At 35.8% G+C, this 22488-nt stretch overlaps 1 protein-coding gene across 1 annotated transcript in view; it reads left to right on the forward strand.

Annotated features, from left to right (window-relative positions):
- Window positions 1-874: 874 nt before the first annotated feature.
- Window positions 875-22488, forward strand: part of CYLC1 (cylicin 1) — a 36337-nt gene continuing 14723 nt past the window's right edge. Inside the window, exons 1-5 of the mRNA XM_019717597.2 lie at window positions 875-880; window positions 1680-1696; window positions 12890-12930; window positions 14468-14586; window positions 15781-17454. Coding sequence (XP_019573156.2) covers window positions 875-880; window positions 1680-1696; window positions 12890-12930; window positions 14468-14586; window positions 15781-17454 — 1857 coding nt within the window. The remainder of the gene's footprint in view (window positions 881-1679; window positions 1697-12889; window positions 12931-14467; window positions 14587-15780; window positions 17455-22488) is intronic.

The following is a 22488-nucleotide window of genomic DNA, read 5'->3' on the forward strand; positions in this document are numbered from 1 at the left end:
ATTTTATTGTATATAAAATATAGATGATGTATTATAGAATTGCACACTTGAAACCTATGTAATTTTACTAATCATTGTCACTTCAATAAATTTAGATTAAAAATATAATTAATTTTTACATTTAGTTTTTGTATCTAACAACTTTATTAAATGTATTTATTAATTTTAATTGTGTCTAGATATTTTGGCTATTCCATGTGAACAATTGTGCTCCCTGTAAATAACAATAATTTGTTTCTTATTTTCCTATTCTTAGACTTTTTATTTTTTCTTGCCTTATTGGCTAGGACCTCCAGTACAATGCTAAATTGAAGTTGTACTAGTGGACATCCTTTTATTGTTCTTGAACTCAGGGGGAATGTTTCCAATACTTTGCCATTGAATATTACATTTGTTCTAGTTTTCTGTATATTCCCTTTATCACACTAAGGAAGTTCCCTTCCATTTCTTGTTTGCCAAAAATTTTTTACCATGAATGAATGTTAGCTTTCATCAACAGCTTTTTCTGCATATTGAGATGATCATATAACTTTCCCTCCTTTATTCTAATGTGTTGATGGGGTGAATTTAAAATGTTAAACCAACATGAAATAAGCTTTACTTGGTTGTAATATAATATCCTTTCTATGTATTAATTTTGAAAAATGTTTAAGGATTTTGGCATCTATGTTTATGAGAGATATAGGCTTGTAATTTTATTTTCTATTAATAACCATGTCAGGTTTAATTATCAAAGTCATCCTCTTCTGTAGAACAAATTGGAAACTGTTCTATTTTTCTATTCTTTAGAAGAGTTTGTGGGTAGTTTATTCTATTTCTTCTTTAGGTGTTTGGGAGAATTAATCAATGAAGATATCCAGGCCTGGAATTCGCAATGTCGGTAAGTTTTTAAATATCAGTTCAACATCTTATGTATACAACAATTGAGATTTCATATTTCTCCTTCTTTCTGTTTTTATGTGTGTTCTTTTTCAAGACATATTTCTATTTTATCTAAATTTTCAAATTTATTGCCATTGCTTTCTCTCATCTTTAAATTTTTCTTCTTACATATGTTGTTTTCAATTTGCTATTCTATTTCCAGTTTCTTGAGTTGGATAGTTAAATTGTTTATTTTTAGCCTCTCTTCTTTTCTAAAACATGAATTTAAGTTTTAAGTTTCTACATAGCTCTCTGATTTCACAAATATGTAAATATCATATTTGAATTTATTATGTTCAATATGTTTTTCAAAACATTTTCTAATTTTCATTGTGATTTATTCTTTAACTCATAGATTATATTCTTAATTTTCCAAATGTGTAGGTATTTTTTAATTTAGTTTTTATTTATTTATTTTTTTCATTTCTAAATTTATTCCACAGTGGTCAGCAAACATATACCACATATCAGTACTCTGGTAGTTGTTGAGACTTACTTTATATAGCCCAGTCTGTGGTCACTTTTGTTAAATGTGTTACATAAACTTCAAAAGAATGTGTACAATTGTCTGTTGCAGTGTATTTATTTCATGTAAAGAATTGTTAATCATATTATTCAAATTTTCCATATCTCTGCTGATATATTTTTGTTTTCTTGGTCTCTTAGTAGCTAAAATAAGTATGTTAAAGTCTCCAACTATAATTGTGTGCTTGTATTACCACTCTTGGTTTTATAAATGTTCGCTTTATGCATTTTAGAGCAATGTCAATGGTCAGTGAGTACACTCTAATTTAAAATTGTTACATCTTTCTTTTGGATTCACTCCTTTTTTTAATTAAAGTTTATTTGGGTGACAATTGTTAATAAAGTTACACAGATTTCAGATGTACAAAACTGTATTACATCATCTATAAATTCCATTGTGTGTTCACCACCCAGAGACAGTTCTCCTTCCATCACCATATATTTGATCACCCTTACACACATCTCCCACCCCCCACCCCCTTTACCCTCTGGTAACCACTAAACTATTATCTGTGTCTATGAGTTTTTGTTTCTCATTTGTTTGCCTTGTTCTTTTGCTGTTTTGGGTATATATATGACATATCACTGAAATCATATGGTTCTCTGCTTTTTCTGTCTGACTTATTTCGCTTAGCATTATGCTCTCAAGATCCATCCATGTTGTCACAAATGATCCTATTTCATCTTTTCTTACCGCCAAATTGTATTCCATTGTGGATATATACCACAATTTCTTTATCCATTCATCTATTGAAGGACATTTTGGTTGTTTCCATGTCTTGGCCACCGTAAATAAAGCTGCAATAAACATTGGAGCACACGTGTCTTTATGGATAAATGTTTTCAGATTTTTTGGGTAGATACCCAGGAGAGGGATTGCTGGGTCATATGGCAATTCTATTCGTAATTCTTTGAGGAAACTCCACACTGCCTTCCATAACGGCTGCACCAGTCTGCATTCCCACCAACAGTGTATGAGGGTTCCTTTTTCTCCACAGCCTCTCCAACATTTGTTACTATTTGTCTTGTTGATGATAGCCATTCTGACTGGGGTGAGGTGATATCTCATTGTGGTTTTGATTTGCATTTCTCTGATGATTAGTGATGTTGAGCATTTTTCATATGTCTATTTGCCATTTGTATGTCCTCTTTGGAGAAATGTCTCTTCAAGTCCTCTGCCCATTTTTCAATTGGGTTGTTTGTTTTTTGTTGTTGAGTTGCATGAGTTCCTTGTATATTCTGGATATTAGCCCCTTATCGGAGGCACTGTTTGCAAAAATCTTCTCCCATTCAGTTGGTGGCCTCTTTATTTTGTCAATGGTTTCTTTTGCTGTGCAGAAGCTTTTAAGTTTCATATAGTCCCATTCGTTTATTTTAGCTTTTACTTCCATTGCCTTTGGAGTCAAATTCATAAAATGCTCTTTGAACCCAAGGTCCATAAGTTTAGTACCTATGTTTTCTTCTATGCAGTTTATTGTGTCAGGTCTTATGCTTAAGTCTTTGATCCATTTTGAATTAATTTTGGTACATGGTGACAAATAGCAGTCCAGTTTCATTCTTTTGCACGTGGCTATCCAATTCTCCCAGCACCATTTATTGAAGAGGCTGTCTTTGCTCCATTGTATGTTTTTAGCTTCTTTGTCAAAAATTATCTGTCCATATTTATGTGGTTTTATTTCTGGGTTCTCAATTCTATTCCATTGGTCTATGTGTCTGTTTTTCTGCCAATACCATGCTGTTTTGATTATTGTAGCCCTGTAGTACAAGCCAAAGTCAGGAAGTGTGATACCTCCATTATTGTCCTCTTTTTGTAAGATTGCTTTGGCTATTCGGGGTCTTTTGTGGTTCCAAACAAATCTGATGATTTTTTGTTCTATTTCTTTAAAATATGCCATTGGGATTTTGATGGGGATTGCATTGAATCTGTATATTGCTTTGGGTAATATGGCCATTTTAACTATGTTGATTCTTCCAATCCATGAGCATGGAATGTCTTTCCATTTCTTTGTGTCTTCTTCAATTTCTTTCAAAAATGTCTTATAGTTTTCAGCATATAGGTCTTTCACATCCTTGGTTAAGTTTATTCCTAGGTATTTTATTCTTTTCGCTGCAATTGCAAAAGGAATTTTTTTGTATTTCTTTTCTGAGATTTCATTGTTAGTATATAGGAAGGCAATGGACTTTTGTACATTGATTTTGTAGCTAGCAACTTTACTGTATTCGTTGATTGTTTCTAATAGCTTTTTGGTGGAGTCTTTAGGGTTTTCTATATATAGCATCATGTCATCTGCAAAGAGTGATAATTTAACTTCTTCATTCCCAATTTGGATGCCTTTTATTTCTTTCTCTTGCCTGATTGCTCTGGCAAGGACTTCCAACACTATGTTGAAAAGCAGAGGTGATAGGGGACATCCTGTCGTGTTCCTGAACGTAGAGCAAAGGGCTTCAGTTTTCTCCATTAATTATGAGATTAGCAGAGGGCTTGTCATATATGGCCTTTATTATGTTAAGGTATTTTCCTTCTATACCTATTTTATTAAGTGTTTTAATCATAAATGGATGTTGTATCTTGTCAAATGCTTTTTCTGCATCAATTGATATAATCATATGATTTTTGTCCTTTATTTTGTTTATGTGATGTATCACATTGATGGATTTGCAGATGTTGAACCATCCTTGTGCCCCGGGGATGAACCCCACTTGGTCGTGATGAATAATCTTTTTAATGCATTGTTGTATTCGATTTGCTAGAATTTTATTTAGGATTTTTGCATCTGTATTCATCAGAGATATTGGTCTGTAGTTTTCTTTTTTTGTGCTGTCCTTACCAGGTTTTGGTATCAGGGTAATGTTGGCCTCATAAAATGAGTTAGGGAGTACTGTCTCTTCTTCAATTTTTTGGAAGAGTTTGAGCAGGATTGGTATTAGATCCTCTTTGAAGGTTTGGTAGAATTCACTAGTGAAGCCATCTGGTCCCGGACTTTTGCTTTTGGGAAGGTTTTGGATGACTGATTCAATTTTGTTACTGGTGATCGGTCTGTTTAGATTTTCCAGTTCTTCATGGTTCAGCCTTGGAAGGCTATATGTTTCTAAGAACTTGTCCATTTCTTCTAGGTTGTTGAATTTGGTGGCATATAGTCCTTCATAGTATTCTTGGATGATCCTTTGTATTTCTGTGGTGTCCGTGATAACTTCCCTTTTTCATTTCTGATTTTGTTAATCAGTGTCTTCTCTCTTTTATCTTAGTAAGTCTAGCCAAGGGTTTGTCAATTTTGTTAATCTTTTCAAAGAACCAGCTCTTTGTCACATTAATTTTCTATTGTCTTTTTGTTCTCTATTTCATTTAGTTCTGCTCTAATTTTTGTTATTTCCTTTCTTCTGCTGACCTTGGGTTTTACTTGTTCTTCTTTTTCTAGTTCTTTAAGGTGTAACATGAGGTTATTTATTTGGGAGTTTTCTTGTTTCTTGAGATAGGCCTGTAATGAGATAAATTTCCCTCTTAAAACTGCTTTCGCTGCATCCCAAAAATTTTGGTAGGATGTATTTTCATTGTCATTTGTTTCTATGTATCTTTTGATCTCTCCTCTAATTTCTTCTTTGACCCAGTCCTTCTTTAAAAGTATGTTGTTTAATCTCCATGTATTTGTGGTTTTTCCTGCTTTCTTTTTACAGTTGATATCCAATTTCAAAGCCTTGTGATCAGAGAATATGCATGGTATGATTTCAATCTTCTTAAATTTGTTGAGACTGATTTTATGTCCCAATATATGGTCTATCCTTGAGAATGTTCCATGTACACTAGAAAAGAATGTATAGTCTGATGTTTTAGGATGAAGTGCTCTATAAATGTCAATTATGTCCATTTCATCTAATGTGTCATTTAGGGCTACTATTTCGTTATTTATTTTCTGTTTGGATGATCTATCCATAGCTGTCAATGATGTATTTAAGTCCCCTAGTATAATTGTGTTTTGGTCAATTTCTCCCTTTAGTTCTGTTAGTAGTTGCTTGGTGTATTTCGGTGCTCCCTGATTGGGGGCATAAATATTGATGACTGTTATGTCTTCTTGTTGTACAGTCCCCTTCACCATTATGAAATGTCCATCTTTGTCTCTTGTTATCTTTTTCACCTTGAAGTCTGTTTCATCTGATATCATTATGGCTACACCTGATTTTCTCTGGGTACCATTTGCTTGGAGTGTCAATTTCCACAATTTCACTTTGAGTCTATGCTTGTCCTTGTAGCTGAGATGTGTCTCTTGGAGACAGCATATGGTTGGGTTTAGTTTATGATCCAATCTGCTACTCTGTGCCTTTTTATTGGTGAGTTCAGTCCATTTACATTTAGGGTGATTATTGATATGTGAGGATTTCCTGTCATTCTATCTTTAGTTTTCTGGTAAGGCTGTGTCTCCATTGTTTCTTTGCCTTTTTGTTGTCGTCTATTATTTCTGTGTGGTGGTATTCTATGATGTTTCTCTCTGTTTCTTCTTTTATTTCAGTATATATTTCAGTTCTGGATTTTTTTTGAGTGGTTACCCTTAAGTTTATGTAAAAGAAAGTTTGATATTTAGAGTATTCCATTTTCTTCAGCACGCTTACTTTCTCCATTCCCATATTCGGTTCAGGCCTTTACTCTCCCCTTTTTGAGTTTTGGTTGCCACAAATTGTCCCTGTTGATGGTGGTCGAATAGCCTCCTTTAGTATTTCTTGTAGTGCAGGTCGTGTATTAGAAAATTCCTCAGCTTCTGTATGTCTGGAAAGGTCTTTATTCCTCCTTCATATCTAAAGGATATCTTTGCTGGATATATTATTCTTGGCTCATGATTTCTCTCTTTCAATAGTTTGAATATTTGGTTCCACTCCTCCTGGCTTGTAGAGTTTCTGCTGAAAAATCTGATGATAATCTAATGGGCTTTCCTTTGTAAGTTACCGTCTTCTTTTCCCTGGCTGCCTTGAGGATTCTTTCTTTGTCGTTGATTTTAGACAGCTTCAATACAATGTGCCTTGGAGAAGGCCTGTTGGGATTGAGGTAACTAGGTGTTCTATTTGCTTCTTGGATTCGAGGGTCCAGTTCTGTCCACAAATTTGGGAAGTTCTCATCGACAATTTGTTTGAATATATTCTCTGTTCCCTTCTCTCTTTCTTCTCCTTCTGGTATGCCCATTATTCTTATATTGCTCTTTCTGATGGAGTCAGAAAGTTCTTGTAGAGTTCTTTCATTTCTTTTAAGTCTCAAGTCTCTTTCTTCTTCTATCTGTGTCATTTCCAGGTTTCTATCTTCGATGTCACTGATTCTTTCCTCCATCTGGTCAACTCTACTACCTAAGCTGGTTATTTCATTCTTAATTTCTTCTATTGAGTTCTTAATCTCCAGAAATTCTATTTGGTTCTTTTTAAAATTTCAATCTCTTTCGTAAAATGCTCATGCTGTTCTTTGATTGAGTTTCTGAGTTCATTTAACTGCCTATCTGTGTTTTCTTGTATCTCGTTGAGTTTTTTCAGAACTGCAATCTTGAATTCTCTGTCATTTAAGTCACATATTTCTGTATCTTTAAGTGCCTTTTCTGGAGATTTTTCACTTTCTTTCTGAGCTATCTTGTTGCCTTGGTTATTCATGGCGATTACTGGTTTACTATTTCTCTTCCTAGACATCTACAGGAGTGACTTCTGCAACAGGTTGATAGGAAGAGGTCTTTCTTTTGTTTTCCAGTACTTGTTGGTAGAATGTTTTACTTTTTCTCCGACTGCAAGCTTTTTTTTTTTTCCTCTCTCACAAGGTAGTGCTATGTTTTCTCTGCACTATTGCAGCTTCTCACACACTGAGGGGATTCCCTGGGAGACGGGCTTCTCCTCTGTTAATAGTTCTCCTAGGTCACATGGCGCAGTGTCCCGGTGGGTATGCAGAGAGCTTTTGATGTTCCAAAGCTCTTCCAGTTCCTGATTCAGAGCCCATATGTTTCAGCACTTCTGTTTACTCCTGCAGGGATCCGCCCAGATAGGTGGGGCCAGGGGCGGGGTGAGCTGTGAGAGGTGGCCCAGAGCAATGGCGGCGACCACCACCACACCGATCCTGCTTCCACAGCTCTCTCCCCTTTGCCGGAACTAGTTGGGCTGTGGATTTGTGTTTGTGGGCCACAGTTCTCAAATATAGCAAATTTTCTGTTGTTTTGATCTGACACTGCTACTGTTTCGCTTCTAGCACCGGCAGGTTGGGGCGGGGCGAGCTCTGGGAGGGGAGGGAGGGGGCAGCTAGTCTCAGTGCCTAAGGCTCCGTTCTCTGCTCGGCAGTGCAGGCTTAAACCACTGTTTTCAGCCTTTTTCCCTCAGTCTTTTCTCCGAGGTCTCTGCCGTGAGCGTTGGGTTCAGCCGTGTTATATGCTGTCCCCTCAGCCCTGTGGAGCCCTGGCGGAGCCCTAGCAGTCCGATCTCCCGCAGCTGCGGTAGTTCCGGGAAGCAGCGAGCTCGGCGCACTGAGCTGGGTCTGAGTCCTGCGCCGCTGCCGTCCTCCGCTCACTTCTCCTTTCCTCCTCCCTCCACTCGCGAATCTCCCACCAGGAGGTGATTTCAGTCGGTAGTGGGCCTCTTCGTCTTGCCTGTCTGCTGTGCAGGGAGTCCTTTGTGGAGTTTTTGTTGTTCGATTATTTGTAAATTCCAGGGGAGCTTTACAGAGGCTCACTTCACTCCGCCATTTTTCTGGAACTCAGTTCTGGACTCCTTTGAGTGGTTACCCTTAAGTTTTTGTAAAAGAAAGTTTGATATTTAGAATGTTCCATTTTCTTCAGTACGCTTACTTTCTCCATTCCCATATTCCGGTTCAGACCTTTACTCTCCCCCTTTTTATGTTTTGGTTGCCACAAATTGTCCATGTTGATGGTGGTCGAATAGCCTCCTTTAGTATTTCTTGTAGTGCAGGTCGTGTATTAGAAAATTCCCTCAGCTTCTGTATGTCTGGAAAGGTCTTTATTCCTCCTTCACATCTAAAGGATATCTTTGCTGGATATATTATTCTTGGCTCATGATTTCTCTCTTTCAATAGTTTGAATATTTGGTTCCACTCCCTCCTGGCTTGTAGAGTTTCTGCTGAAAAATCTGATGATAATCTAATGGGCTTTCCTTTGAAGGTTACTGTCTTCTTTTCCCTGGCTTCCTTGAGGATTCTTTCTTTGTCATTGATTTTAGACAGCTTCAATACAATGTGCCTTGGAGAAGGCCTGTTGGGATTGAGGTAATTAGGTGTTCTATTTGCTTCTTGGATTCAAGGATCCAGTTCTGTCCACAAGTTTGGGAAGTTCTCATCAACAATTTGTTTGAATATATTCTCTGTTCCCTTCTCTCTTTCTTCTCCTTCTGGTATGCCCATTATTCTTATATTGCTCTTTCTGATGGAGTCAGAAAGTTCTTGTAGAGTTCTTTCATTTCTTTTAAGTCTCAAGTCTTTTTTCTTCCATCTGTGTAATGTCCAGGTTTCTATCTTCGATGTCACTCATTCTTTCCTCTATCTGGTCAACTCTACTACCTAAGCTGGTTATTTCATTTTGATTTCTTCTATTGAGTTCTTAATCTCCAGAAATTCTATTTGGTTCTTTTTTAAAATTTCAATCTCTTTAATAAAATGCTCATATTGTTCTTTGATTGTGTTTCTGAGTTCATTAAACTGCCTTTCTGTGTTTTTTGCATCTCGTTGAGTTTTTTTCAGTACTGCAGTCTTGAATTCTCTGTCATTTAAGTCACGTATTTCCATATCTTTAAGTGCCTTTTCTGGAGACTTTTTACTTTCTTTCTGAGCTTTCTTGTTGCCTTGGTTATTCATGGCAATTACTGATTTATTATTTCTCTTTCTAGACATCTACAGGAGTGGCTTCTGCAACAGGTTGATAGGAAGAGGTCTTTCTTATGTTTTCTAGTACTTGTTGGTAGAATGTTTTATTTTCTCTCCGACTATAGCCTTTTTTTGTCTCTCTCACACAGTAGTGCTATGTTTTCTCTGCACTATTCCAGCTTCTCACACAATGGGGGAATTCCCTATGAGACGGGCTTCTCCTCTATTAATAGTTTGCCTTGGTCACAGGGCGCAGTGTCCATGTGGGTATGCGGAGAGCCTTTGAAGTTCCAAAGCTCTTACTTCACCAGATTCAGAGCTCGTATGTTTCAGCAGTTCTGTTTACTCCTGCCGGGATCTGCCCAGATAGGTCGGGCCAGGGGCCGGGTGAGTTGTGAGAGGTGGCCCAGAGCAATGACAGGGACCACCACCGCAGCCAGTCCAGCTTCCACAGCTCCCTCCCCTTTGCCCAAACTAGTTTTGCTGTGAATCTGTGTCTGCGGTCCACAGTTCTCAGAACAGCAAATATTCTGTTCCTCCGACCTGACACTGCTACAGCTCTGCTTCCAGCACCGGGCAGGTGGGGGGCAGTGTGAGCTCTGGGAGGGTAGGGTCGTGGCAGCTAGTCTCAGTGCCTAAGGCTTCCGTTCTCTGCTCGGCAGTGAGGCCTTAAACCACCGTTTTCAGCCTTCTTCCCTCAGTCTTTTCTCCGAGGTCTCTGCCATGAGCGTTGTGTTCAGCTGTGTTATTTGCTGCCCCCTCATCCCTGTGGGCCATAAGCGGAGCACCAGGAGTCCAAGTTCTTCTCTCTCCCCCACCTGCAGTACTTCTGGGATGCAACGAGCTTGGAGCACTGATCTAGGTCTGCGTCCTGCGCCCGCACAGCTCCGTCTCCGCACTTCTCCCTTTCCTCCTCCCCGGCTCGTGCATTTTGCCCACCTTAGGTAAATTCAGTAGTGGGCCTCTTCGTCTTGCCTCTCTGCTGTGTAGGGAGTCCTTTGTGGAGTTATTGTTGTTCGATTAGTTGTAAATTCCAGGGTAGCTTTACAGAGGCTCACTTCATGTCGCCATTTTGATGACGTCTCACGCTGCCATTTTTTGACGTCATTCTCCAAACATTTTGGTGTGTTTACTTTTTATTGATTTTTTTAATTAAAGTTTATTGGGGTGACAATTTTTAGTAAAGTTACATAGGTTTCAGGTGTATAATTCTGTAATACATCATCTATATATCACATTGTGTGTTCACCACCCAGAGTCAGTTCTCTTTCCATCATCATATATTGGTTCCCCTTTACCCTCACCTACCATTCTTCATCCCTCCTTACCCTCTGGTAATCACTAAACTGTTTCTGTCTATGAGTTTTTGTTTCTTTTTTTGTCTTTTTCCTTTGGTTCTTTCAATTTTAATTCCCACATATGAGCAAAGTCATATAGTTCTGGACTTTTTCTGTCTGACTTGTTTTGCTTATCATAATAATCTCAAGGTCTGTCCATGTTGTCTCAAATGGCAGTGTTTCACCTTTTCTTATGGCAGAATTGTGTATACACACTACCTCTTCTCTATCCAATCATCTATTGAAGGACATTTTGGTTGTTTCCATCTTGGTCACTATGAATAATGCTGCAATAAACTTAGGGGTACATATATCTTTGTGGATAAATGTTTTCAGATTTTTGGGTTAGATACCCAGTAGAGGGACTGCTGGTTGATATGGTAGTTCTATTCTTAATTTTTTGAGTATCCTCCATACTGTTTTCCACAGCAGCTGTACCAATTTATATTCCCACCAACAGTGTGTGTTTTTCTCCACAGCCTCTCCAATATTTGTTATTATTTGTCTCATTGATGACAGCCATTCTGACAAGTGTGAGGTGATATCTCATCGTGGTTTTGATTTGCATTTCCCTAGTTGCTAGTGAAGTTGTTGCTGCTCTTTATTCTATCTTGTATTAAATGTGCATCTTTTTCAGTCATTTTCTCCAACCTAAGGAATTCTCATTTGCATTTTCGTCAGTGCTTTCTACTGGCAATAAAATTTTCAATTTTTGTTTGTGGAAAAGTTATTTGTCATAATTTTTGAAAACTATTTTTGCTGTGTTAAAAATCATAAGTTGATGTTTGTTTAGAGCTTTAAAAATACCATTCCATTGTTTTCTGCCATCTATCACTCATTTTCTCCTTTATGTCATGATATAGGTTAAGATCACCTATGTAACAAACAAATATACACACAATCATTTATAAAATTTTAAATAACTAATATGCTTTGAAAGGAAGAAAAATACTCAGAGGTTTAATTATATTTGAACTTCTAATAATCTGAGACTGAGACCATAACTATATATACGCAGGTATGCCAAGATATTTGGAGAAATTGTTCCTTTTCTCACAGTTCCTTGATGGCCTTTCCTACTGTTCTCCACAGTGAGATATATGTGCAAAATAATCCATTGGAGCGTGGGGAATAAGACATCAGAACTTCAATTTATGTTTTATTTCATCTTTCAAAAAATTTCTATCTTAATGTATGATTTATAAGGTATATTATTACAGTAGAGTATAAATTATACACATACATATTGAGTTGTGCTCAAAATAAAGTTTTGGAAACTACTTTAGGCTGTGGGAAGGAGGTCAAAATTCAATGCAGGTGCAAAGTCTTTTTCCCAGAATATGAAAGCAGTGATCCAGCCAGTATGTCAGACTTTCAAACTGTTAAATTTCTAGTATCCCAGGCCATAGTATATCTTCTAGCTACACTATTGAATGAATGTGATTTCAACACAGACTAATAGATTGTTGATCAATTATATTTTGGAAAAGCAAAAAGCACAAGCTTGAACTATTTCAGATATCTATGAAGTTTTCTTTTTCCAAGACCATTCAAAGCAGTTGTTCCTAACCAGAGCTGAGTATACAAACCACCTGAGTTTTTAAATACAGACTTGATTAAGGCACACCCAGAGGTTCTGCTCATGGGTCCAGGAGTTCTTGGGAATATTTATATATTTTTTTAATTCCAAGTTAATTCTGATGTTTACCTCAAGTTGAGAAACCACTGGAATAAATATTTTGATTACTCAGTATCTCCAAAATCTTTCTTAAGTAAGTCAGTAGCTATCTAATGATGAGTATGGATTAGGCTTTGTCCTAGATACTAGAGCTTCACTTAGTGAATGAAAATATATTTGGCTCAAACATAAATACATTTGACCATTTTTACTTGTTTTTTTTTTTTTTTTTTTTTTTTTTTACTAACTTGATAGTTTATAAGAGTCAAAAAACAAGCTGTAGAGCACATGTATATATAAGTACAATCTCATAATTAGGAATGGTCACAACTTACTGTCCCTGCTAACTAAGTAATACATTAAAAATAAATTGTAGCACGTATTTCCTCGGTAGAAAATGATTATTACCATATCAAGTGGGCACCTTCCAAATGGAAAATATCATGGACCAATTTTCCTTGTGTGTAAGAAAAATTCAAATTCCAGATAAAAACTTAAATGTGCCACTTTCACACATCACTAGTGGTTTGACTTCATTTAAGTACTGAGAACATTAAAAAGTTGTGGGTTTTCTTCAGAGAAAAACATTTTCTTTTCTTTTAACAGACAAGAAGTAAACATCAGATCATATGATAATTCCATACCAAGTAAGAATTTAGTCTTTGGAGTTCAATATTGTTTAGATTATATTTTATAATAATTTTAAGGGCAAATGTCTAGTATCTTCCATAAAATGCTCTGAATTTTTTGTTAAAATTTAGGAGAATCATGTATGTGTGTGGATCTGTGTGTTGGTATGTGTGTGTGTTTAAAATACTTCTGACCTTGATGTAGGTTTGTACTCACTGTTTTAAAAGGAAATATTTAGTTTGTTCTTCCTTATTATAAAAACCAACCTTAACTGCATAAATTTCCCTTGTGTTTAAAATCCACAATAACAAAACCCAAAGTAGAAAAGGAAAATACAGTCAGAAAGATGAAAGTGGATGGTCCATTTGTTAAATGGATACAACTTTAGGAAAGTTCTCCTTAATATATTGAGCTTAAATCTGCCTGCACTGCTACAACTTTTGCTCATTGGTTCTAGTTCTTCCCCCAGGAAACACATAAAAAAAAGTCTCTGACTTTGTGATAAGAGAATGGACTCTGGAGCCAAACTATCTGTGTTTGAATATTAATCCTTCTACTTTATGGTTTGGGGCAAGTAATTTAACCTCTCTTAGTGCTTAATTTTGCTACATCTGTAAAATGGAGGCAATTATAAATTACATTACCTAATTCAAAGTGCTTGAGGATTAAATGAGATAATATGTGTAAAGTGCTTAAAACACTGTCTGGCACATAGTAAACACTATATAAGTGTTATCAGTTACAGCTATGCTATTATTGCTCTTACTACTGTTCTTCCATATAACATCTCTTTAAATATTTGAATATAGTGATCACATCTTTCATTAGTCTCTCCATCTCCAGGAGAACTATCCCGAGCTATCTTACCAGTTCCTCTTTTGACATACCTTCCAGATACAATGATCCTCTTGATCACTCTATTCTGGATGCCCTCAAGTGGATATATGCCTTTTCTCAAACAAGGATCACATAACTGAATGCAGTATTTTGGTCTGTGGCCCTAATTTATGTGGCTTCGCATGTCATTGAGGTCAGAGGAGGGCTAACATAAACACTTAGATTTAATAAATTGAGACTTTTATTAATTACTTTATACTCAGCATTGTGCTAGCTATTATAGGGACTGCACAAGTCATATTGTCTGCAATCTAACCAAAAAGACATAAAGGAACAAAACCAAGATAGAGGAGATGATGGAGATGTTTGAAAAGAAACAGTGAATCTTTCTCTATTTTCCATTTCTACTGTTGATTGTATTATTTTCACTTTTATGATTTAAAGAACTGTTTGTAAAAATTGGTTTAATCCAAAAAAAAAATACGAATGTCATTTTAAAACATAATTTTGCTAAATGGGGAAATAAGCTTTTATGGGAAAATCTTACTGGAATCCCTAATTGATATGCAAATAAACTACAAACTCCAGGGGGGAAGCTATATTTTGAGTTATAACTTAGTTTAATTTAAACAATATATTTCCCGGTCAAGAATAGTTCCATGCTTATGAAACTCTAGCTACTAATTACAAATTGTTTATTGTCCTCTCTCATTATAGTCAATGAATCAAGCAAAAAATTATGGAATCAAGAATACTTCACTTTGACATTTCCCAAACAACCCCAGCCAGATAGAAAAAAACCATCAAGACCTTCAGAATTAGAAATCACAGTTCCTGTAAGTATTGGAAATATAGATATATGTAATTTGAATTTTACTACCTATTGGAAGCTGATATTTTAAAATTTATAATTCCCCAGACAGCAGGTTGCTCCCACCTGTTTCAGATTAAACTTTTATTTATAATTTGTTCTTCATTTCAAAGGCATTATATAGCTAATATGCTAGGCAAGGTAGAGAACCTAATGCTGAAACTGGTGGGATGTGTCAGGAAATGTTTACCAGCTGCAAAAGCATCTAAATTTTGAAACAGAACAGGAATTTATCTTGATGAGGTTTTCAGGGCCTTTCCATTTTATTTATTCTGGCACTTGGGATATTAGATACTGGGAGATTCAAGTTTCTACTACTTTTATAAGGTGGAATTATCTTATCAACTAGTGAAAATAAAAACTAGCACACAGAGGTCACCCATGGTAATATCAAAACATGTTTTAAAAGCATCTCCCAAAGCAGTGTTACAGTCAATGCATTTATTCAAGGGCCATTCATTTCATTTGTAGTGATCCAAGTGCATGCTTATCTTATGATCCTCCTTTAATTCCATATAACCATTTCATTGACTAGTGGTGTCTCTACTGAATAGTTGAAAAAATATAAGAAATAAATGTAAAATTAATCTATGTGTTCACTATGACAACCAGATTTTACAAATGTTTGGGTGAGAGTTCAAAAGTAATTACACTACTGCTACACAAATTAATGTGGATCAAACATTTGTTTCATTTTATCTTCTTTTTGACAGTAATTCACAGCAGGGCTTTCAGTCTCTCAATTTGAAAGCAGGAGTAGAAAGACTAGACCTGAATTCTACAGCTATCACAAGAATTGTCATGACAAACTTGAAGGGCAGCAGCTTATTTTTGAACTAACTTGAGAGTGAAGGGTGCATAAAATGTTCCAAAATATCTCTCCCATATAAGGGTCCAAAAGGAATCCAGTATCAATTGTGAGTACCAGCCCTGAAATATCATGGATCCTTGTAAGGCTGTTCCAATCCCAATACGAATCATTGAGGAAATCCTAAGCTTTCTACTAAAGTAACACACAAAAACACATGTAGGACATTGAAAAAGAAATAGTCAATTTTAAATGGATGGTTAATAAGAAGCTAGACTATTTTCATGTATCAATATGTTAAGGTATAACTCATTTAAAAACACTTATTATTATTGTAACCAATCTTTTCAGAGATGTGACAAAAGAAAATTAGAGGAGGTTCAGAAGACAGCTCATAAATGGTCAAGGCATTCTTTAAGAAAAATTTACCAAAGACCATCTATTTACTTAACTGTCAGGAGACAGGCTCCATTTAGACATCTTTATACTCCTAAAACCCATCCTCAAAATGCAGAAACTAAAAAGTCCAAAGATGATAAAAAAGAAACAACTTTTAAGAAAGATTCTAAGAAAAATACAGGCCCATGTAAAACAACTCCAGAATCCAAGAAAATGGTAAATGACCAAAAATCTAAAAAAGGAAATAAAGCAGATAAAACTCCATCAAAATCATCACATGAAAGTGAACTATCTAAGAAGTCAAAGTACAAATCAGAAGCAAACCCAGAATCCAAACATTCTAAGGCAGTCTTGATGAAGGATCTAAAAAAAAATAAGAGAGATTCAAAAAATTCCAAGGAGAAAGATATTGAATCCATATGTACAAAGAACGATTCTAACAACTCAAAGAACAATTCTGATGCCAAATCAGAGGCTTGCTCAAAAAACAGTTCATATATGGGTTTAATGATGTATTTAGAGGAGTCTGGTGCTGAATCCATGGAATTTGATAGGTGGTTAAAGAATTACTCACAGAATAATTCAAAGAAGTCTTCAAAGAAGGAAGCAAAGAGCTCTGATGCTGAATCTGTAGATTCAAAAGATGCAAAGAAAGATAAGAAAGGTACAAAGAAAGACAGCAAGAAGGATGCAAAGAAGGATGTAGAGTCTACTGATGCAGGATCTGTAGACTCAAAGGATGCAAAGAAAGATCCAAAGAAGTCTAAGAAAGATTCAAAGAAAAAGGATGCGAAAAAGGACACAGAGTCTACTGATGCAGAATCTGTAGACTCAAAGGATGCAAAAAAAGGTTCAAAGAAGGCTAAGAAATATTCAAAGAAAAGGGGTGCAAAGAAGGACATAGAGTCTACCGATGCTGAATCTGAGTCTGAATTGGAGTCAAAAAAAGATAAGAAAGATTCAAAGAAGGATAAGAAAGGGTCACAGAAAGATGACAAGAAAAAAGATGCCAAGAAGGACATATCGTCAACTGATGCTGATTCTGAACCTGAATGGAATTCAAAAAAGAGTGAAAAAATTGAAAAGAAAGGTAAGAGAGATTCAAAGAAAGATGCCAAAAAGAAGTCTGCAATGAAGTCTGAAGAATCTAGTGAAACTGAATCTGATTGGGAGTCAAAGAAGGACAAGAAAAATTTAAAGAAGGCTAAGAGATATTCAAAGAAAGATGCCAAGAAGCAGGATGCAAAGAAGGGCATAGAGTCTACTAGTGCTGAATCTGATGAGTCTTCCAGGAAAGACCCAAAGAAGCCCGGAATGTTGAAAAGTTCAGACGCTGAATCTGAAGAGTCAATATATAAATTTGGGGCTAAAAAGAAAGGAGTTGATGAATCAGATGCCACATCTACAGATTCAAAGAAAGAAGCACAAAAGAGAGAATACAAAATGCCATTCAAAAGGACCACATTCAAAGGAAAAGGGACAAAAACAACTCCAGGTAGAGTTCCTCCATCAAGAGAAAGAGCACCACTTCCTCCTTGTAAGCCTTTATTACTGTCACCTAAGGTAAAACGTCTCTGTCAGTGCAAGATGCCTCCTCCACCTCCAAAACCAAGATATGCTCCTTTGGTATGTTTACTCCTCTTTTATTTGTAGTGACAATTGTATTGAAAATGAAAGACATTTTAAAGATTTGTATTTATATTTTCTCTGGAATATTGACAAGTTTGGGACTCTCAGGCTAGAAAGATAAAGAATACTTCAAAATTACTCAAAAGAGTTACAAAACAAATGTCAAAAAGTTAATAATATTTAGACAAGAGCAGAGAAAACTGGCTTGTGATTTAAGAAAACATAAAATTATTTGTAAAGAGAATCATATTACAAAAGTAGTTATCATATTTTACTGTGTAAATTGTGCAGCTTTTGCCCAAATTTATGAGAGAAAAATAAGAATGCACATAATAAATGGGTAGTACTAATTCCATATCTATATAAATGTTTTCAATTCTTTTATTTATGCTTATGAGTTAAAAGTGTAATAAATAAACAAATAACTTCTAAAATTCCTTTATAACACAAAAAACAAGTACCCAAATATAATCAAATAAAAATTTGAATTAAAAATTAAAATGAAAGATTCTTTTCCCCTGAAAGTTTGGGCCAAAAACGTGGGTGCACATTATACATGGCAAAACATGGTAACTGTTATGTAGTTAAGAAAAAACAAACATGAAAATTGATTAAAATTCCTACAAGTGAAATATAAAGACATTTGTAGAAATTTGCTGAATATAGTAAAAACTCAACCAAAATCCAGACATAGCAGTTTGGAAATATTACATTACCAGATTCAGATATACAAAAAAACAAATAAATTATATAATCCATATTTGAACTAAACTTCTTTATGAGCCATCATTCTTATTAATCATCAGGAAAAAGTTAACCTGCCTGCCTAATCGATCTCTTTTGGTTTATAAAAGTCTCTTTAAGGTTAACTTGGTCTCTTTGGTGTTAAATACACCAACTTTTTTTTTTTAATTACAGTTTATTGGGGTGACAATTGTTAGTAAAATTACATAGATTTAAGGTGTACAATTCTGCATTACATCATCTATAAATCCCATTGTGTGTTCACCACCCAGAGTCAGTTCTCCTAACATCACCATATATTTGACCCCCTTTAACCTCATCTCCCACCCCCCACCCCCCGCCCCCCTTACCCTCTGGTAACCAGTAAACTATCCCCTGTGTCTATGAGTTTTTGCTCTCATTTGTTTGTCTTGTTCTTTTGTTGTTTTAGTTCATATAACACATATCAGTGAAATCATATGGTTCTCTGCTTTTTCTGTTTGACTTATATCGCTAAGCATTATAAACTCAAGATTCATCCATGTTGTCACAAATGGTCCTATTTCATCTTTTATTACCGCTGATATATACCACAACTTCTTTATCCATTCATCAATCAAAGGACATTTTGGTTGTTTCCATCTCTTGGCCACCGTAAATAAAGCTGCAGTGAACATTGTAGCACACGTGTCTTTATGGATAACTGTTTTCAGATTTTTTGGGTAGACACCCAGGAGAGGGATTGCTGGGTCATATGGCAATTCTATTTGTAATTTTTTGAGGAACCTTCACAATGCCTTCCATAACGGCTGCACCAGTCTGCAATCCCACCAACAGTGTATGAGGGTTCCTTTTAATCCACAGCCTCTCCAACGCTTGTTACTATTTGTCTTGTTGAGGATAGCCATTCTGACTGGGGTGAGGTGATATCTCATTGAGGTTTTGATTTGCATTTCTCTGATGATTAATGATGTTGAGCATTTTTTCATATGTCTATTTGCCATTTGTATGCCCTCTTTGGAGAAATGTCTCTTCAGGTCCTATGCCCATTTTTCAATTGGGGTGTTTGTTTTTTTTGTTGTTGTTGAGTTTCATGAGTTCTTTCTATGTTTTGGGTATTACCCCCTTATAGAAGCCACTGTTTGCAAAAATCTTCGCCCATTCAGTTAGTTGTCTCTTTATTTTGTCGATGGTTTCTTTTGCTCTGCAGAAGCTTTTAAGTTTGATATAGTCCCATTCATTTATTTTAGCTTTTACTTCCCTTGCCTTTGGAGTCAAATTCATAAAATGCTCTTTGAACCCAAGGTCCATGAGTTTAGTACCTATGTTTTCTTCTATGCAGTTTATTGTTTCAGGTCTTATGCGTAAGTCTTTGATCCATTTTGAATTAATTTTGGTACATGGTGACAGATAGCAGTCCAGTTTCATTCTTTTGCACGTGGCTTTCCAATTCTGCCAGCACCATTTATTGAAGAGGCTGTCTTTCCTCCATTGTACATTTTTGCTTCTTTGTCAAAAATTAACTGTCCATATTTATGTGGTTTGATTTCTGAGTTCTCAATTCTATTCCATTGGTCTACGTGTCTGTTTTTCTGCCAATACCATGCTGTTTTGATTATTGTAGCCCTGTAGTACAAGCTAAGTCAGGGAGTGTGATACCTCCAGTATTGTTCTTTTTTCTTAAGATTGCTTTGGCAATTCAGGGTATTTTGTGGTTCCAAAAAATCTAATGAGTTTTTGTTCTACTTACTTAAAAAATGCCATTGAGATTTTGATGGGGATTACATGAAATCTCTATATTGCTTTGGGTAATATGGCCATTTTAACTATGTTGATTTTCCACCCCTGAGCATGGAATGTCTTTCCATTTCTTTGTATCTTTTACAATTTCTTTCAAAAATGTCTTATAGTTCTCAGCATATAGGTCTTTCACATCCTTGGTTAAGTTTATTCCTAGGTATTTTATTCTTTTTGCTGCATTTGTATAAAGGAATTGGTTTTTCATATTTCTTTTTCTGAGATTTCATTGCTAGTATAAAAGAATGTAGTGGACTTTTGTACGTTGGTTTTGGAGCCAGCAGTTTTACTGTATGCATTGATTGTTTCTAATAGCTTTTTGGTGGAGTCTTTAGGGTTTTCCATATATAGCATCATCTGGAAAGAGTGACAATTTGACTTCTTCATTCCCAATTTGGATGTCTTTTATTTCTTTCTCTTGTCTGATTGCTCTGGCGAGAACTTCCACCACTATGTTGAAAAGGACCCGAAATCTAAGTAACCTTACTAACAATTGTCACCCCAATAAACTTTAATATGTTAAGGTATTTTCCTTCTATACCTATTTATTAAGTGTTTTAATCATAAATGGATGTTGTATCTTGTCAAATGTTTTTTCTGCATCAATTGATATAGTCATACGATTTTTGTCCTTTATTTTGTTTATGTGATGTATCACATTGATGGATTTGTGGATGTTGAACCATCCTTGTGCCCCGGGGATGAACCCCACTTGGTCATGATAAATAATCTCTTTAATGCATTGTGTCATTCGATTTGCTAGAATTTTGTTTAGGATTTTTGCGTCTGTATTCATCAGAGATATTGGTCTGTAGTTCTCTTTTTTTGTGTTGTCCTTACCAGGTTTTGGTATCAAGGTACTGTGGCCTCATAAAATGAGTTAAGAAGTACTGTCTCTTCTTCAATTTTTGGGGAGATTTTGAGGAAGATTGGTATTAGGTTGTCATTGAATTCATTAGTGAAGCCATCTGGTCCCAGACTTTTGCTTTTGGGAAGATTTTGGATGACTGATTCAATTTTGTTACTGATGATCTGTCGTTTAGATTTTCCAGTTCTTCATGGTTCAACCTTGGCAGGCTATATGTTTCTAAGAACTTATCCATTTCTTCTAGGTTATTGAATTTGGTGGCATATAGTCCTTCATAGTATTCTTGGATGATCCTTTGTATTTCTGTGGCAATTCTCTTTCATTTCTGATTTTGTTTATTAGTGTTATTTCTCTTTTTGTCTTCGTGAGTCTAACCAAGTGTTTCTCAATTTTGTTAATCTTTTCAAAGAACTAGCTTTTTGTCACACTAATTTTTTCTATTGTACTTTTGTTCTCTATTTCATTTAGTTCCGCTCTGATATTTATTATTTCCTTTCTTCTGCTGACCTTAGGTTTCATTTGTTCTTCTTTTTCTAGTTTATTAAGGTGTAACGTGAGGTTATTTATCTGGGATTTTTCTTGTTTCTTGAGATAGGCCTGTAATGATATAAATTTCCCTCTTAAAACTGCTTTCGCTGCGTCCCAAAAATTTTGGTAGGATGCATTTTCATTTGCATTTGTTTCTATGTATCCTTTGACCTGTCCTCTAATTTCTTCTTTGACCTAGTCATTCTTTAAATGTGTGTTGTTTAATCTTCATGTATTTGTGTTTTTTCATGCTTTCTTTTTGCAGTAGATGTCCAATTTCAAAGCCTTGTGATCAGAATATGCTTGGTATGACTTCAATCTTCCTAAATTTGCTGAGGTTAGTTTTATGTCCCAATATATGGTCTATCCTTGAGAATGTTCCATGTACACTAGAAAAAAATGTATAGTCTGATGTTTTAGGGTGAAGTGCTCTATAAATGTCAATTATATCCATTTCATTAATGTGTCATTTAGGGCTATTTCATTATTTATTTTCTGTTTGGATCATCTAGCTATAGCTGTCAGTGATGTATTTAGGTCCCGAAGTATAACTGTGTTTTGGTCAATTTCTCCCTTTAGTTCTTTTAGTAGTTGATTGGTATATTTTGGTGCTCCCTGATTAGAGGCATAAATATTGATGAGTGTTATGTCTTCTTGTTGTATAGTCCCCTTTACCATTATGAAATGTCCATCTTTGTCTCTTGTTATCTTTTGCCATCTGAGCCATCTGGGAGGTAGCTCAGCTCAAGGAGCCATGTTCAATCTTAGTTGCAGGGGGTGGAGCCCACCATCCCTTGGGGGACTCGAGGAGTTGAACCGGCAGCCTTGTGGTTGAGAGTCCACTGGCCCATGTGGGAATCAAACCAGCAACCTTCGGAGTTAGGAGCATGGAGCTCTAACCACCTGAGCCACCGGGCCGGCCCAAGGGTTCTTTCTTTTTCATTGATTTTTGAGAGCTTCAATACAATCTGCCTTGGAAAAGGCCTATTGGGGATGAGGTAAGTAGGTGTTCTATTTGCTTCTTGGATTCAAGGATCCAATTCTTTCCACATGTTTGGGAAGTTCTCATCGACTATTTGTTTGTATATACTCTCTGTTCCCTTCTCTCTTTCTTC

The sequence above is a fragment of the Rhinolophus sinicus genome, chromosome X (genome assembly GCF_036562045.2).
Source record: "Rhinolophus sinicus isolate RSC01 chromosome X, ASM3656204v1, whole genome shotgun sequence".
Lineage (NCBI taxonomy): Eukaryota > Metazoa > Chordata > Mammalia > Chiroptera > Rhinolophidae > Rhinolophus > Rhinolophus sinicus.